This window comes from Pelecanus crispus, chromosome 12 (genome assembly GCF_030463565.1).
Source record: "Pelecanus crispus isolate bPelCri1 chromosome 12, bPelCri1.pri, whole genome shotgun sequence".
In the NCBI taxonomy this organism is placed as follows: Eukaryota; Metazoa; Chordata; class Aves; order Pelecaniformes; family Pelecanidae; genus Pelecanus; species Pelecanus crispus.
This window is the reverse complement of record NC_134654.1, coordinates 5321383-5337577: the sequence shown is the minus strand read 5'-3', so window position 1 is coordinate 5337577 and position 16195 is coordinate 5321383. Positions and strand designations below refer to the sequence as shown.

At 66.1% G+C, this 16195-nt stretch overlaps 1 protein-coding gene across 2 annotated transcripts in view; it reads left to right on the top strand.

Annotated features, from left to right (window-relative positions):
* Positions 1-4225: 4225 nt before the first annotated feature.
* Positions 4226-16195, top strand: part of ABR (ABR activator of RhoGEF and GTPase) — a 30001-nt gene continuing 18031 nt past the window's right edge. The window contains exons 1-5 of one of the 2 annotated variants that reach the window (XM_075720087.1): positions 4226-4286; positions 8996-9184; positions 14324-14418; positions 15080-15265; positions 16069-16176. In XM_075720087.1, the coding sequence (XP_075576202.1) occupies positions 4226-4286; positions 8996-9184; positions 14324-14418; positions 15080-15265; positions 16069-16176 (639 nt within the window). Of the gene's footprint in view, positions 4287-8995; positions 9185-12348; positions 12467-14323; positions 14419-15079; positions 15266-16068; positions 16177-16195 lie in introns of those variants that run through there. The other variant, XM_075720088.1, reaches the window with a different exon arrangement.

Below are 16195 nucleotides of genomic sequence, written 5' to 3'. Positions count from 1 at the left end.
TCGTGCTGGCGGGAGATTAATATTCCCTTGGGTTAAAGAGGGAAGCCTGGTTTAGCCATGGCAGCTCACTGAAGTGTGCGTGCATCCCGGGAAAAGGGCACCTCTGCCCCTGGTTCATGGCATTGCCGGTTGTCCTCCCGCTGAGGTCGGCCAGAGCAGGGGCTGAGCAGCCGGAGGGAGCACACCAATCTCACTGCATCCCGAAGAGACGTCTTCAAATAGACTTGGCTTTCCCACCCCCAGTTACTTTATCAGTGTTTGCTAAGCAGGATCATTTGCATATGTAGATCAGTAGCAGCAACACTTCTTGGCTGTAGTTGGGGAGCAGAGCCTGGCCAGCCTAAGCAGAACTGCGGAGGAGGGCGTCCTACAGATCTGCCCTGAGATAAGTTCCAGCTGCAAAGTTCAGGGATTGTTTGAAGGCCTGGCAGATAGGGAGAGCTTTGTGCTCAGACTGGGGCTTTCTGCCATGGGCAGTTTTCGTTCTGACACTGCGAACCAACACCTCTTCCTTCTCCTCCATAGGTCCTGCGGCGGGAAGCAAACCTGGCCGAGCCATCTTGACCAGGGCCGGGTGGGAGAGGAGCAGCCTGGGGCTGCGGTGCTGGCAGATACAGCTGCGATCTCCTCCCTCTCAGAAGAGAGATGCAATGCGATAGCTGGGCCAGGCCTTCATCTGATTTTACAGGCTTTTTCCTGCGAGCAGCCACCACCTTTCTTTCCTTCTCTGTCTGGTATTTTGAGAGGCCAAAGGCGCTGCTGCTGAGGCCGGGTCTCTGCCCTCCTCTGCACGCTCGCTGGGCAGGACCTGCCCCGCTTGGCTCCCTGAGGGCAGGAGGCTCTGAGCGGCTGCCCTGCGCTCCGGGCACCTCTCGGCCGTGCCCCGGGACTGTGAGCGGAGCTTGGGGTTGATGCAGCGCAGACCTCAGGGTTTCCATCCTGCGGGAAAGTGATACTGGGGGAAAAGTTTAATGCTGAGTTGGACTGAGGAGCGGCATGTTCAGGACACACAGCGGGAAGGATCTGCTGTGCTCCTTGGTTGGGAAGGTGGAAACATTTTCATTTATTCCTCTTTTCCCCCTCTGCAACCTCTGGCAAGGGAATAGCTGCTGCTCTGCACCAGCGAGGGACAGCCCAGACCTCCCAGAGAGCCCGGCATAGCGGGCACTGGAGGAGCTTGGAAAGGTGGGCTCTCGGCTGGCATCTCCCACCGCAGCCCTGGGCTCTGCCGCCCTGCCTGTGTCCCGGCGGATCTGGCTGTGTCCCTGCCATGGCTCCAGGACATCTCGGCTTCACCTCTCCCAACCAAAGGACTCTGGCTGCTCTCTTCGTCCTTGTCTAACACTGCCACTTGAATGGCGTTCCCCAACCACCCTCTCCTCCTCCGTTCTTCCCCCAGGAAAACACCCCCTTTGCCGCACACCGGTGTTGGCGGTGCAGGTGGCTCCGGAGCTGCTCTCCGGTTGCTGCCAGCCCTGGGTGCCCGCTGCCAGCCCCAGCCCCGGGTGCCCACCACCAGCCCCAGCCCGGCGCCGGGGGAGTGCCGAGGCTGGTGTGGCCATGGCTGGAGGAGCCTCTTGCGCAAGAGTCCAGAAATAGCGATGCGTGGGCTGGCAGGCAGGGGCTGGGCAGATGCCAGGCAGACAGCCAGACACCAGGCAGGCTGCGCGGGGCCGGCGGGTGGCAAGGAGGAACCACGGGACTCGGCTTTCGGCTCTTGCAGCAATGATGCTCCCAGCTGGAGCTGTGCTGTGGTCGGAGCTGGCGGGGGTTGAGAACAGGGTTGGCAGCATCTCCTCACCCAGGGCTGGTCTGTGTCACTGCAGGGTGACGGGGGTGTGGCTGTGGGTGGGTGCTCCCACCGGCCACGGGGAGAGGAGGGAGGTTCAGCCGCTTTGTAGGTTTTGGGGTTTTGTTGTTGTTGTTGGTTTTGCAAAGGTGAAAAGAGCACAAAAAACCAAAGTAAGAATAAAGCCCAGCGGTTTGGTGGGGCTGTTTTGTGGGGGCTGTGCAAGGACACTCGCCTGGGTTGGTGTGCGCAACCAGATAAGGCCCATTGGGTGCGGCGCAGAGGTGACCCCCTTTTGGGCATCTTGGTGTACGGGGAGGCTTTCCGGGACACCCACCCAGCCATGCTCTGGGGCGCTTGGCTGCCTGGTCCTCCTGGGCCCATGGCACTGGCAGGGCCTGCTGTGCGGTGTCACGCCAGGGGTGGCCAGTTGGCAGAGGTGTCCTGGGGGTCTGGTGGCCCACGGGTGGTTCGTCTGAGTGCTCAGCTCATGCCCTGCATTGGATAAAGAGGAAGATGTGCAAACGAGGGGTTGCACCGTGGCGTGGAGAGGCTGGTGCCATGGGTAGGAGCGGTCAGGAAGTGTGTCTGGCCGGGGGAGGCATGTGGCAAAACCCTGGCATGCATGCAGAGAGCCGTGCATGGAAAAACGGCCACCCTGGGGGGGCTGCCTGCTGCCCCCATGTCTCTGCAGCCACCGTGCTGGAGGGTGAGCAGCTGCACCCTGTGCTGCTGCTGCTGCTGCTACTGCTCGGTGCCGCCTCTGCAGCGGCGCTCCCCGAGGTGCAAGCGGAGCGTGGTTTCCTGCTGTGAACGGGGTTGATGTTCTCAGCTGAACCCTCGTTACCTTCCTGGGAGCTCGCTGCGCCGGGCAGCAGGGCCTCGTGCTGCGGGGGATTACGGGGGCACAGGGTTTGGCTGTGGAGGATGGAGGGGACTCTCCATCGGGATCTGTAAGGGATGGAGCGGGGACAGGCCATGGTACCGAGCTGGAGCCGGGGCAGGAGCAAATGGGGGAGTTGGTGGGGGACGGAGAGCGGCCAACGCGTCCCACTGTGCCTGCGCTGTCACCCTTGGGCAGGGCTGGCACCACCCGCGCTAATGGCTGGGGGACAAAGGGAGCTTTGGCACCGGGCAGCGCAGGGGGGGTGGTGGTGCACAGCAGGGCAGCTGGCAGGGTGTGCTCGGCTCCCCGAAATACCCGGGAGTGGGGCAGGCGAGGGGTGGGAAATGGCAGCTGTGGGGCTGTACCCCGTGCCACTGACTCAGCGCCCGGTGGCACACGGCCCGTGGGGGCGGTGGGCTGTGGGCGTGGGTCCTCACATGCCGGGGCTGGGTACAGCCCCCCGGGGAGGCAGGGCTGTGCCAGGGGCAGCGGTGGCTCCGTGTGCCCCAGCCATGCCGAGCCACAGCCTTGGCATTGCTGCGCTCCCCCAAAATGTATCGGCTGCATCTGAGCCTGGCGTGGGCATCCCTGGGAGTGGGGATCAGGCGCTGGCAACACCTTGGCAGGGTCCCCTCAGGTTTCCCAGCCGGGGCGGTTGCCGATGCCACCCGTGTCCTGGCACTTCACGCTCCGGTGGCTCTGCCTTCCCCTTGTGCCCGGTGGAGCGTTATCCCTCCTGCCCGGTTCCCATCTGGCCCTGGCGCCTGGTCCAGGCCCTTCCCCGCACGGCTGAGCCCGCGGGCAGGATGCGGCCGAGGGCACCGGTGCCAGCGCAGGCTGACCGAGGGCAGCCTCTGCACTTGAATGCTTGGCTGGTGCCCTGACATATTGGGGTTGATGACTCTGGCACTTCAGATTTCCTTTGGCCGCATGCAGCTGGGGAGGGTGGTTTAACCCCTGCCTGCCAGCGCCCCGCTCTGCCCACCCTGGTTGTACGGGGCAGGGCAGCTCCTGGCTCCGGGGGGTTCTGGTTCCTCCCGCGGTTGCCGGAGCCGGGGGGAGCAGTTTGACAGGCTGGCGAGGTTTTGCTGGGGAGGGGGCACAGCATCCCTGGGTCATAGGGAGAGGATAAGACCGTGGTGGAAAGGGTGATGGAGCTGGGCTCCCCCTTTCCCCCCACTCTCCTTGGGGTGGCCTGGGGGGCAGCCGCATGCCCCTGTGCCACCACTGTCCCCTCCTCCTCCTCCTGCCTGGTCCCCAGACCCCTGCGGAGGGTCGGCGTGGCTGCATGCGGGGGGCCGCTGAGCTCGGCTCCCCCCGGCAAGGCAGGGGCGGGAGGCGGGACGCGCTGCCATTGCCAGGCGGCACCTCCTTCCCTGGGCACCCCTGGCAGAAGAGCCGCCGTGTGCCCGGGCAGGCGGCCGTGCCCGGCTCTCCCATCCAGCCCCCGCCTGGGCCTGCGGCCCCCCGCCTCCCGCCCTCGCCCGCTGCCTTTGTTGTGAGATGAGAACCGGCTGGCGAGGCTGAGAGCCGGCGCAGCCCTCCGGAGCATGGAGCCGCTGAGCCACCGCGGCCTGCCACGGCTCTCCTGGATCGACACCCTCTACAGCAGTACGTGCCCTGGGCTGGGGGGTGGCGAGGGGGGCTGGGGTGGTGGGGTCCCCCCTACCTGTTGTGTAACGCTGCGTCGCACTGGGGAGGGATGCTGTGCTGGCGATCCCGTGCCCGGGGAGCTCCCGAGCTGAGCCGAGCCGAGCCTGGGCAGGGGCAGGCGATGCTGGCAGGGGGTTGCGCTCCCCTTCCTGAGCAGCCCGCACGCCCCGGTGGCACGGCAGAGCTGGCCGGAGTTGGTCCAGCATCCCCCAGGCTCCGGGGACCTGCTTCTGGCTTCGGGGGGCTGCATGAGCAGGATGGGTGACGGCGGTCCCGGCGCGGTGGGGCTCGCTGGGGCCGGAGCAGCCTGACAGCTGGCGCTGCCCATGGGGGTCCTTGGGGACATGGGTGCTTTCTGCCCCAGCTCCCATCCCCATCCGTCCGTGGCTGTGGGAAGGCTCCTCACCCCCAGCCGTGATTTTTGCAGCGAGCTCTGAGGCACTGCGCCGAGGATGCTGTGGCAACGTGGTGTCGGTACCCAGGGGCTGGCAGCCGGTGGGGCTGGGGGTGTCCTGCAGCAGTCGGGGGGTGTGAAGCCCCCCCGTCCCACGGACAGGCAGCAGGGAGGAACGAGCCCCGGAGCTGTGCCTGTCCCTTGGCAGCTGTCTCAGCGGCAGCCAAGGGAGCCAGGGACACGGCAAGGGGGATGGGGGGTTTGGTCACGGGGTCCCTGTTGTTCATTCTGGGGGAGTGTTGAGCTGCGTGGGCACGCTGGGGGTGGGTTTTGGGGTGCGGGGTTGAGCTCGGAGCCTGGCGTTTGTGGGGCAGCGAGGTTTGGCATGGGAGGGTGCGTGGGAAGGTGGGGTGCTCCAGAGAAGGGGACACGGTGCCCCCTGCACAGATCTGGCTTCTGCCGTGCCCTGGAGGGAGCAGGGGCTGTGGGGGGCACGTTGCAGATGGCTGAGCCCCCCCAAGTTTTCCAGCCCAAAGCCTCTGAAACCCACAGCCGGAGGCCGCATCCAGCAGCGGCAGTCCCGGGGTCTGGCACTGTGCAGCTTGTGCAGGCGGCTGGGCTGGAGCCCAGAGGCCACATCCAGCCCCAGCCTCCACGCGCCCCTTCCCAGCCACGGCATCTCTGCAAAGCCATGGCTCTGCTGCCCCAAATCCTCCTCCAGCCGCCCTCGCTGTGGAGGGGAGAGGTGTGGGGGAGGCTGCTCGGTGTGGTGCCCGTGTTTTGGGGGATGCAGGGCAGGGTCTGGCCTTCGTCGTGCCGGGGAAGGCGGCGGCGCGGGGGAGATGCTGTTTGTGTTGAGCCACCCTTTGGAGGAGGCCCGTGGAGGCAGGTCCGAGGCCAGCTCACGCATCCATGTTGTCATGGTGAATTTTCACCCAGGCACAGGGAAACCGCAGTGTTTCCCCAAAACCTTGCAGGCTCCATGCAGATGTTGGGCTTCTCCTGGCAGTTGGGTAGGATGGGTGAGCATTGGGGTGTGCTGGTGCACTCCCGGGGTGCTGGAGAACAGCATGCATCTGGCTGGAAACTGAAGAAAATGCCACCCTAAGCTGCTGTGACTGTGCTGTCATCTGCCCGGGCTGGGAAGGAGCTGGCTGCTGTCCTTGGCTGCACTCCCTCTTGAGGACCATCGCTCTGGGATTAGCCCAGGTCAGACCTGCCAGACGTGGCAGAGTGGGAACATTATTTTCCTGGGGAAAATAATCCCCCACGGGGACACGCTCCTGGCCCCGTCACCCTCCTGGGGCCGTGTGCCAGCCTGTGGGACCCCTGCCCCAATGGGTGTTGGTGTCCTGCGGGTGCCAGCCCTTGGTGTGTTATGGGGCTGGATCCAGCCGTAGGGCTGGGGTGTCCTCACCCCCCAGAGTGGCTCCCCTGGGCCAGGCCCTTGGTCCCCATGCCTGGGGTGGAGCAGGAGGATTTCCACTGCTGCTGAAAAATGGGAGCAAAAATAGCACTGGGTTTTGGCACGGGCACAGGAACAGGCTGCAGGGGCAATGCAGCTGCGGGGGGAAGGAAGGAGGCACTCGGTTCGGGCTGGCTGGGTGGCAGGAGCACCCCACAGGCAGGGAGATGCAGGGGCCAGCCTCTCAGTGTCCCCTTGCCCAGCAATGTCCCCCTCACCCATCCTGGCTGCTTGGTGGTGCTTGGTTCCCTCCCTGCAGTGGGTGCTGGAGGTGCTGGGGTCCCTCTGCCCGGCCTCCCCAGGTGAGAGCCCTGTAAATGCTGCACGGCTGTGGGTGGCACAGCTGGAGCCATAGCTGGAGCCATGGGGACAGGGCTCCCTCCTCCCTCCTGTGGGCAGTGCAGGGTCCCTCTCCCTGGGTGCCCATTGGAGCACTGCCTGTAGGTCTCGTCCCCAGCTTGGGACCGGGACGTAGATCTGCTCCAACTGGGAGCAATGGCTGCGTGAGCACCGGGTCATTCCCGCATCCCCACAGGTCAGTCCCTTCCCCCTCCGTGCCATCGATGCCGCCTTCTTCCCTGCACCGCTGCAGGTGTCACCTCCCAGGGTCCCCAGCTGCCTCATTAAAGCTGTGTTCCTCGTTACCTTGCCACCAAGCTGCCATAGCCCAGGTTGCCAGGTCTCCCATGGTGCCGGTGCCACTCTGGGTGTCCCCATTGCCCACCCCATGGTTAAGCCTGGAGCTGCAGACCTTGGCCTTGGTGGAGGGGAGGCGGTGGAGCCTGATGGCCTCCGGGTTCATGTGCCTGGTGGGGACCATCAGCTTCGTCCCCTCTCTGCTGCCTTGGCTCCCCTTTGACCCCACCTAATGGGGAAGGGTGCTTAGGCGAGAGGTTCGTGTTTGGGGCATCACCAGCCCAGGGACAGTGCGTGGTTGGATGGGCTCAGGGAAGCTGCGTGGGGTGGGTCTCCTGGGGAGGTGGTCATCATGGGGGGACACCAATGCTGATGCACCTCATGCTGCTTCGCTCCTGGCCAGTGCTGGAGGCATCCCAGCTGGGACCCATCAAAGGCAGGAGGGATGAGGGACATCCCACCCTGAGGAGGCAGGACGAGTCAGGGCCAGGGATCCACTTTCCCTGGAAGCTGAGGACTGGGGGGAGCTATGGGCTGCCCCATCTCTTCCCATCCAGCTCGTTCATAGACAGTCAGCTCCTGGGTTGAATGGGGCTGCTGTGGCCTGGTGAGGGTGGCACCCCAGCCTCTGAGGGACGGTTATTAGCTGCTAATTGCTAATGAGGCAAGGTCTGAGAGGGGCTGCAGCACCCTGGCAGAGCTGGGATGCATCTGGTCCATGTCAGGGCTCTCCTGCATCCCACTCCCAGATGCAGGGTGGGACCCCCGCTCCCATCCCTCCCCACCAGCACTGACAGGGCTCCCAGCCTGAGCGGGCTTTGCAGCAGTCTTTGATTTAAAGATTTATCCACTTTAAATATGAAGCCGAATGCAATATTAATGTGGTGAGTGGTGTTGGCAGGAGTTGGAGGAGTCCTTGGCCGGGGTGGTGGGGCCACAGGGGCACGAAGTAGCGGCGGTGTGGGGTCTGGACTGTGACGGCTGCTCCGGCCCTGTGCACCCAGTTTTGGCCAGGGTCTCTGCCAGGGTCTCGGATGGGGTCCCCCCACTGCTTGCAGCTGGGGAGCCCATGGGGATGGCTGTAGGGCTGCTGGGCAGGGAGGGGAGCAAGGGGCTGATGTGTGGTCAGGTTGGGTGAACCATGCCTGGCCACATCTTCGGGAGCTGCCGAGGGGGTCTCGGCCGCAGGCCCCAGGCAGGGGGTGCTGGCTGCACCCTGCGGCCACCCCTGCCGCAGCCGGCCTCCCTTCCCCCTCCCCTTTGTCAGCATCTCGGGGCTGCTGCAGCCGCCTCTTCCCGCTGCCACCGAGCCGCTGCCGTTTCCATGGTAACAGGTTAGGATGTACCCCAGTTCCCCCGCTGCACCCCGGGGACCCACTGCAGACCTCGGACCCCCCCCTGCTCCCACTCGGGGCTCTGGCTCCCCAAGATGGCTTCCCCCAGGCCGTGGGTGATGGAGGGTTTGTGGGTCAGTGTAGGGCATCCAAAAATGGGTGCTGGCCTGGTGTGACGGTGGCCTCATCCTGCGCTGGGGAAAGCAGACCCCTTCTGCCCCCCCCCAGCATGGCCTGAGCCACCCACCTGCCATGGAGCTGCTGCCATCTCCCTTCTTCCAGGGCTGGTGACAGCGTCCTCCATGCTGCGGACCCAGGCATCCTGGCACCCCTTCCCACGCTCCAAGGAGGATGGGCATGGGGAGGCAGAGAGGACGGCGGCCGTGGCTGCCAGCCCGGCTCATCCCTCTCCGGGGATGGCACAGGGATGGCACAGGAATGGTGGCCACCGGGCAGGCAGGGCAGAGCCGCTTGCGTGGGGCCAGGGCGTCTGGCAGAGCAGCTGTCCCTGCGCAGACAAGGCCTGCGGCCTCTTGGTGCCATTAATTATGCAAATATAGGCAAGTGTGTCGAGTGGCGGATGCCCTGCGGACTGAGGATGCTCTGTGTGATGCCCTGCCTGCTCAGCCGGGCAGGCAGAAAGCAAGCAGCTGAGGCTGGCGGGGCTGGGGTGGGCTGTGGGTGTGGGTGTGGGTGTCCATGCGTGGCCCCGGGTGTCGGACACGGGGTCAGTCACCCGCAGGTGACCGCAGGCTGGGGCGGTTATGGCGTGCCATGGGGTGACCCTCGGCCGTGCTGCTGCCGGGACGCTCACCACCACCCTCTCTTCCCCTGGCAGACTTCAACTATGGTGCAGACGAGTACGACGCCGAGGGCAACGAGGAGCCCAAGGTGCTACCGGAGGGCTCGGAAACCATGCCCTACATTGACGAGTCACCCACCATGTCCCCCCATCTCAGCGCCCGTGGCCAGGAGAGCGGGGACGGCATCTCGCCCACACCCACCGATGGCCTCGGCACAGGGGTAGGTGCTCGGGACGCGGAGCTCTGTGCCGGCTGCGGTTGAAGCCGGGGCTGGGGGTGCCTGGCTCGGTTGTTTCAGCAGTGTCGGTGGTGCACTGGTGCTGCTGTGACCCGGTGGATTGTCCCCTGGCATCCCAAACCCTGCTGGCCGTGGCCCTGTGGGCTCCGGGGAGCAGCACCCTGTTTGTGAGGGTGCCGCGTCTGGGGACGCGTTGTGTCCCTGCCCCGTCGTGCCATGCTGGTGGCAGAGCCAGGATGGTACGGGCCGCTCGGAGAGCGGGGTTCGGGTGCTGGGGCCCAGCCGGGCTTGCTGGGAGACGCGGGGTCCCTGGGGTCCCAGGGGTCCCCTGCTCCGGGGAGCCCCTTGGGGACAGGCGGGCGCTCCGCCGGGCTGCCGGCTCCATCTAGCGGCACTTGGGGACGAGCCGCCAGCTGGGGAGGGACACCTTGTCCCCCCCCTCTTCTGGGGAGCTTAGATTTAACCCCTCCTCTCCCTCTGCTCTTCCGAGAGCATCCTCGGGAAGCCCTTGGGAAGCCCCAGGATCTTTCACAGGAGGGATGCTTGAAGAGCTGCGGGGCGGGAACCCAAAGGGGAAAAAATGTTTTTCCAGGGGAAAAGTTTCCGTAAAGCCCGGGGGCGGTGGGACCGCAGCCCCCGGGGCCATCGGGGTGTCCCGGGCTGTGCCCTGGACCGGGGGGGCTCTTGGCGGGGCAGCGGGCGGCTCTGGCCCCTCGGCGCCGGGCTCGGGGCTGCTGCGGGGAGCGACCGCCCGGCCCCGGGCTGGGGGAGCCCCCGGCGCCTGCCGCTGCCCCGGCTGCCGGGGTCCCGCCGGGGGCTGGGGTTTGGCAGGGGGAGGAGGTCGGGCTGGAAAACGTGAAGGGTTTTGTCGTGGAAAGAGTTAAGCCTTTAACCCGGATGCTGAGGCAGAGGAGGCGAGAGGTGTGGCTTCCTCCCCGGGGCCCGCTGCTGCGCAGCATCCTCCTCCCGGCACCCAGCGCGGCCCCACGGCGGGCCCTGGGCTGGGAGGGAGGGTGGGCACCCTGCCCTCTGCCACCCTGCAGCGCCAAGGACCCTGTCCCAGGCCTGGGTCCAAGCCCCCCGGGCTCGGGGTCCCTTGTCCCCCAGCGGGATGTTGGGCACAAGCCCTGCGAGCCCCAGCCCTGACACCCCGGTGCCAGGGTTTGGCAGCGGGCTTTGGCGATGGGTGTGCTGTGGGCGATGGGCTCCGTCCCCGGGGGCCGGCAGGGATAGCGGAGGGTGGTCCTGGGGAAGCAGGGTTGGGGGCAGACCGTGGGGGATGCTGGCAAAGCGGTGCCCTTGGGGGCTGGTGGAGCGTGCTGGGGCTGGACGCGGGCGGTGAAGCCGGCGCGGTTGGCGCTAACAGGATTGGGAAGTGTTGGAGCTCAGCGCCAGCTCTGCCTCCATCTCTCTATGTGCAGCTGCTTGCACCGGGGCTTCGCGGAGCGCTGTCTGAACACCAGCGTGCTTTATCCCTCTGTGTGTCTAGCCTTGCAATGGGCACGGTCCTGTGGGCGGGTGCCGCTGTGGCCAGTGGCCCAGGGTGCTGGGCTCACGCCATCGCTCTTCTCTGGTGAGGCAGGCTGGTGTCTCTGCCTTTTGGAGGTGTCACCTCCCAGCCTGGGGCCTGGAGGAGGTTTCTGGTGGAGCATCTCTTCTTGCAAGCTCCTGGGGCTGCTGTGACTGCGTCTGGGGCTGCCTGGCCTCTGGGTGCAGGCACGGCCCGTCCTTCCCTCTCCCACAAGGGAAATGCAAGCGCCGTGGTCACGGTGTAGGGTGGTGGCCCAGTGCTCCGGTGCTGCTGGATTTGGCACTGCAGGTGGCTTTCCCCTGGGCAGGGAGCATTCCCCTGGGGACCCAGCCGTGGTGGGCAGGGTCCTGGTGCCCTGGTACAGACCCCTCTTAGCAAAGGCTGGGCGAAGCCTGAGCTGCGGCGTGGACACAGGGCTGAGCACAGGCTCTGGAAAGTCCCCACGTCTGTGTCCCTGCCCACTTCTCGCAGCAGGAGTTTGTTCCAGGCTCAGACAGGCACAGGGAGGAGAGCTGGCTCCTGCGGGCAGAGCACATGCAGCCGCTGGTTCCCCTTTTGCCACCGAAGAGAGGGGGGGAACTGCTGAAATAGCTCTTGCGTTAGCGTCCCCTCCTCCAGCCCGTTCTTGCCCCATTCACCAGGGCCCACGATATCCCTCACAGGCGGCGTGCCACCGCTCATGTCCCCACTCCCCAGCTGCCCCGGGGTTGTGGTCAGGCTGGGGCAGCGGTGAGGTGCCAGGGCTGATCCCCATGGGATGTGGGGCAGATGCTGCGGGAAGGCGTGTGTCTCAGCTGCGTTGCCCTGCGGAGCTGCCAGGGTCCCCTCTGAGGCAGGGAGGGGTCCGGGACCCTTCTGGGGGTGCAGAGCCAAGGTCCCCTTATGGGACTTCAGCCTGCTGCTGCCCTCCAAGGTCACTTCTTGCTGGTGGCAATCCCCGTCCAGCTCTCTGCCTGCCCGTGGGACACGGGGGGGACCGGGTGGCCATGGCAGGCAGGATGGGTGCTCTTCCCTCACTGGCTGCTCTGCCTAGCGAGGGTGCAGGGTCCTGGCAGGGACCAGGGGACCCCTCTCCATGGGTCTCTCTGGGCACACCGAGCTCTACCAACATTGGAAGAGCCGGCTTGGCGAAGGCGGCTGCCGCGCGCCCCAGCCTTGACCACACGCCGCCAACGGAGCAGCCCCACCTCCAGCGCCAAGAGATGCATTTCCTGTAGCAAGCGCGCAGGGCGGAGCGGCGGAGCTGGCTGGGGCGCAGGCCGGCGGGCAGCGGCCCTCCACCGCCGGTGGCCCCCCCGGGGGCGAGCGGAGGCCAGGGGAGAGTCGGGCTGTCCCTCTTGTCCCACTGCTGGTGACCCCAGCGTTGCCGCCGCTGCCACCGCTGCTGCTCGGAGGCGGTTGTGCAGCCACCTAGAGAGCGCCTGGCACTGCGGCCGGGACCCCGGGGCCGAGGGCCGGAGCTGGGGCAGGCGGGAGCGCCGGGGATCCCATAATGGCTCCTTTCATCCTGCGACGGTGGCCGGCGTCCAGGGCTGAGTCAGGCTGGGCTGGTTCAGCCGTGTGAGCCCCTCGCCTGGAGCCTCGCGGGGTCCCCTCCGCCCCCCGCTGCCCGGCCAGCCATGGAGGAGGAAGAGGAGGCCATAGGGTACCTGGATAAAGTGCTGGAGGATGAAGATGACTCTGAGCCAGGAACCCCCACCAGCCCCGGGTCTCCATTCTTGGCCGGCGAGAAGGTGGGCGACAGGGGCAACCCCGCTCCTGCGCTGGGCGGCGGTGGGGGGACAAGGGGCATCTTGCTGGTGATGCCCAGGTCTCGGGGCAGCTCCTGGGTTGGTGTGGCGGGTGCTGGCAGGGGGCAGAGCTGGGGGGGCAGCGGGAGCATCACCACAGCCCTGCCGCTCCCCCAGGACTGCCTGCGGCTGGGGGCACGGGGCCGGGCTGTGCCAGGCATCGGGTGCAAAGGGCTGGGTGGGTGCTTGCGCAGAGCGGGGCGGGCACCCGGCCTTCCTCCCGTGGGGAAGTGGTGGCCACGCGTGCTGCTGTGGGGGGGCTGTGTGGCTCAGCAGAGCCGGCACCGGATGCTCAGGAAGGGGCTGGACCATGATCTGCCACTGCCCCACCGCACGGCCACCAGCAACCCCTAAATGGCCCCAAACCCCCGTGCTGGGGGCTGGGCCCGGGCGGACCCCTGTGCTGGCAGGCGCAGCCCCACACCCTTCTTTTGGCCGCCCTGCCGGGGGTCCCTGGGTGCCCCCAGGGGGCTGGCATGGGGCTGGAGAAGGGCTCTGGCCCTGCTCTCCCTGGGGTCTCCTGCACGGGGTGGCTGCCAGACCCTGCTTTAGGGCTGCCCCTCTGGGTCGTGGGGGTCCAGCTGGCATCATCCCTGTGGGGTGCTGCAGGCCTTGGGCATGGATAGGTCCCTTATCTCCCCGGCTCCTGCGCAGGGCCCAGGCAGGGGGAAGCAGGAAGAGCCCATGACTAATCGGTGGCAAAGAGCCCGCGAGCTCCCAGTGCACAAAACTGGCCCCCCCTGCACACACCCCCCTGCCGCACTGGTCACCATGGCCTGGCCTGAATGGTGCAGCATGGCAGGGAGCCACGGGGTGGGCAACCCGATTGGGGCAGTGGCCCCCGGGGCCGGCTGGTGGATGCTGGAACGGGATGGGGAGATGCTGATCTGCTGCTGTGCCCACCCTGGGGCCAGGCACCCCTGGGTGTTTGCGGCTGCCAGGCACAATGGCCAGGGCTGGCAGGGTCAGGCAGCGCAGGCAGGGGTGAAACAGGACCAATATACCCCCAAACTGGCCCGAATGGCTCATTGACCAGAGCAACTGATGTCCCCGTGGCTCTGCTTGGTCCCAGTCTGGGTGGCAAAGCCCAGCTCCTGAGTGTGATTTTAGGACAAACAGTGCTGGGGGGGGGAGGCCAGGGCACACCGGGCATTTGAGGCAGGCCAGGGGCTGGGGCATCCATGCCTGGGCACTGGCAGAGCCTCGCTGGGGGTCCTGGAGCCCACTAGCCCAGCTGAGCGTTGCCCATCTCCCTACTGCGAGGGTTGTGCTGCTGGAGGGTCGATGCTGCAGCAGACACGGGCATGGGCTGAGCCACCGGCAACTGGAGTGGCAGCAGGGCCCCACACAGCCCGGGACCTGCCCCGGTGCCGCTGGGCAGTGACTGCTGGGGTGGCACTTCCCTGGGAAAGCCTCAGCTGGGGAAAAGGGTGGTGCTGAATCACATGGCAGCACCATTCACCGCCGGGCATGATTTCACCAGGCGCCTCAGGGCTCTGCCCTGGGAGAGTACTGCCATGCTGTGTGCCACCCTGGAGCGCTGCCAGCAGCACCGGGCTCCTGGCCAGCCAGGAGCAGGGAGTGGAACAAAGCCAGCGCAGCCCGTGGCTTCCCAGCTGGCTCCAGCCTGGCTGTGCTGCCCAGCGGGCACGTGCCCGGCCCTTGCCGTGGAGCTTCCCTGATGCCAGTGGGGACACATGCCCACGCGGGGACCCTGGGGATGGGCCGGTGGGATGAGGGGTTTCCTCCTGTGCCGGTTGCTGGCTCAGCCGGTTTCCTTGCTGTGTTGCACAGGGTGAGCGAGATGCTGGCAAAGGCTTGGAGATGCGGAAGCTGGTGCTCTCTGGTTTCCTGGCCAGTGAGGAGATCTACATCAACCAGCTGGAGGCCCTCTTGTTGGTGAGCACAGCCCCCAGCCTGGGCACCCCCTCCAGGGACGTCCCCCAGCCAGGGTGGGTGGGTGGGTGGATGGATGGATGGATGGATGGATGGATGGATGGATGGATGGATGGGGTAATTTCTTCCTGGACAACCTCCCCCAGGCAGGTCTGGCCCAGGTGCTACGTGGGCAGGAGCAAAGCTGCAGGAGCCACACCGGAGCCAGCCTTGCTGTGGTCTGGCTGCCCCCGTCTTGCCTCCCCCTGCTGCCAGCGTGCCTGGTGGGGAGGTATTTATAGCCCTGCTTCCTCTTGCGGACTCACTGGCTCTCATGGCAGAGACGCTGTTGCACAACGCGGGGGTCACTGCCACCACGGACGGGGAGGTCTGCAGGGATGCACAAGCCGGGAGCAGCCCCTTGGTCCAGCTGCTGGCCAGGACCCATCCTGGGCAGCCCTCACTGCTGGCTCAGATTCCCCTTGTCCCCAGCATCCCCGGGCTCTTGCACCAACAGCGTTAGCGTGGCCGTGGAGGAGGCAGCCATCGCTGCCCGCGGTGCGGTGGCAGGGCTGCCTGCGGGGTGTGGGTCTGGGCTGCTACGAGCTGTGGTGTGGAGCTGGAGGAGTCTTGGGGTCGATTCTCCCAGCCTTCATCTCAAATGCTCTCCCTTCTCCTTCGGCAGCCTATGAAGCCGCTGAAGGCCACGGCCACTACGTCGCAGCCTGTCCTTACCCTCCAGCAGATCGAGACCATTTTCTACAAGATCCAGGACATCTACGAGATCCACAAAGAGTTCTATGACAGCCTGTGCCCGAAGGTGCAGCAGTGGGACAGCAGCATCACCATGGGCCACCTCTTCCAGAAGCTGGTACGCACCTTCCCTGGGGCTTGATCCGCTTGGAAGAAGAGGAGGGCTGGGGAGATGGAGCACTGTGCTGCGGGGCTCGGCCCCGTGGTGTGGTTCAGCTCACGCCCTGCCACGTGCTCACCGGTGGCCGTGGGACTTGTTGCATCCCTCCCTGCAGCAGTCACTGCTGCCTGCCCAAGTCCTCCCATCCTGGGATGGGAGTTAGTGCTCCCATGCCGCAGCAGGGATGCCCACAGCTTGCGGGTCCTGGGTTTTGGCTGGAGGTATATGGCGTGGCTTTGCCGTGGGGCTGGCAGGAGCCCGGGTGTGCGGGTGACTCTCTGGGGAGAGGCAGGGGGTTGCTGCCTCTTCACCCCCAGCTGCCTGCAGGCACTGCAGTGGTGGCTCCCCGAGGGCATGCTCCAGGTGCTGCTGCTGCTATTTCAGACTTGTGATGGGAGCACAGGCTGTGCCTGCGGGTGCTGTGGCCATGCCAGGGAGGGGAGGAGGAGAGGGCAGGTCGAAGGGTGCTGGAAAGTGGTTGTAGCTTCAGCCTCTGCTGTCCAGGCACCTGTTGGCTTTCCGCTGGATTTTGGAGGTTTGTGGGGGCACAGGGCTGGGCCGGAGCCCCACCATCCTGCCCTGGGCGAGGGCTTTCCCTGAAGGGCCAAGTGTGCAGCCCCCCAGCTGGCTATGGTACGGCAGTGTCCTGCCAGGAGGGGACAGCTCTGGGCAGTGTCCCCTTGGCAGCTGCCTGGCCCCTCATGCTGGGGGTGGGGGTTCAGCATCCCACTGGGTGCCCGGCTAACCCCCACTCCCTGCAGGCCAGCCAGCTGGGGGTCTACAAGGCCTTTGTGGATAACTACAAAATCGCGGTGGAGACCGCGGAGAAGTGCAGCCAGAGCAACTACCAGTTCCAGAAGATCTCGGAGGTAAGCTGGACTGGGGCTG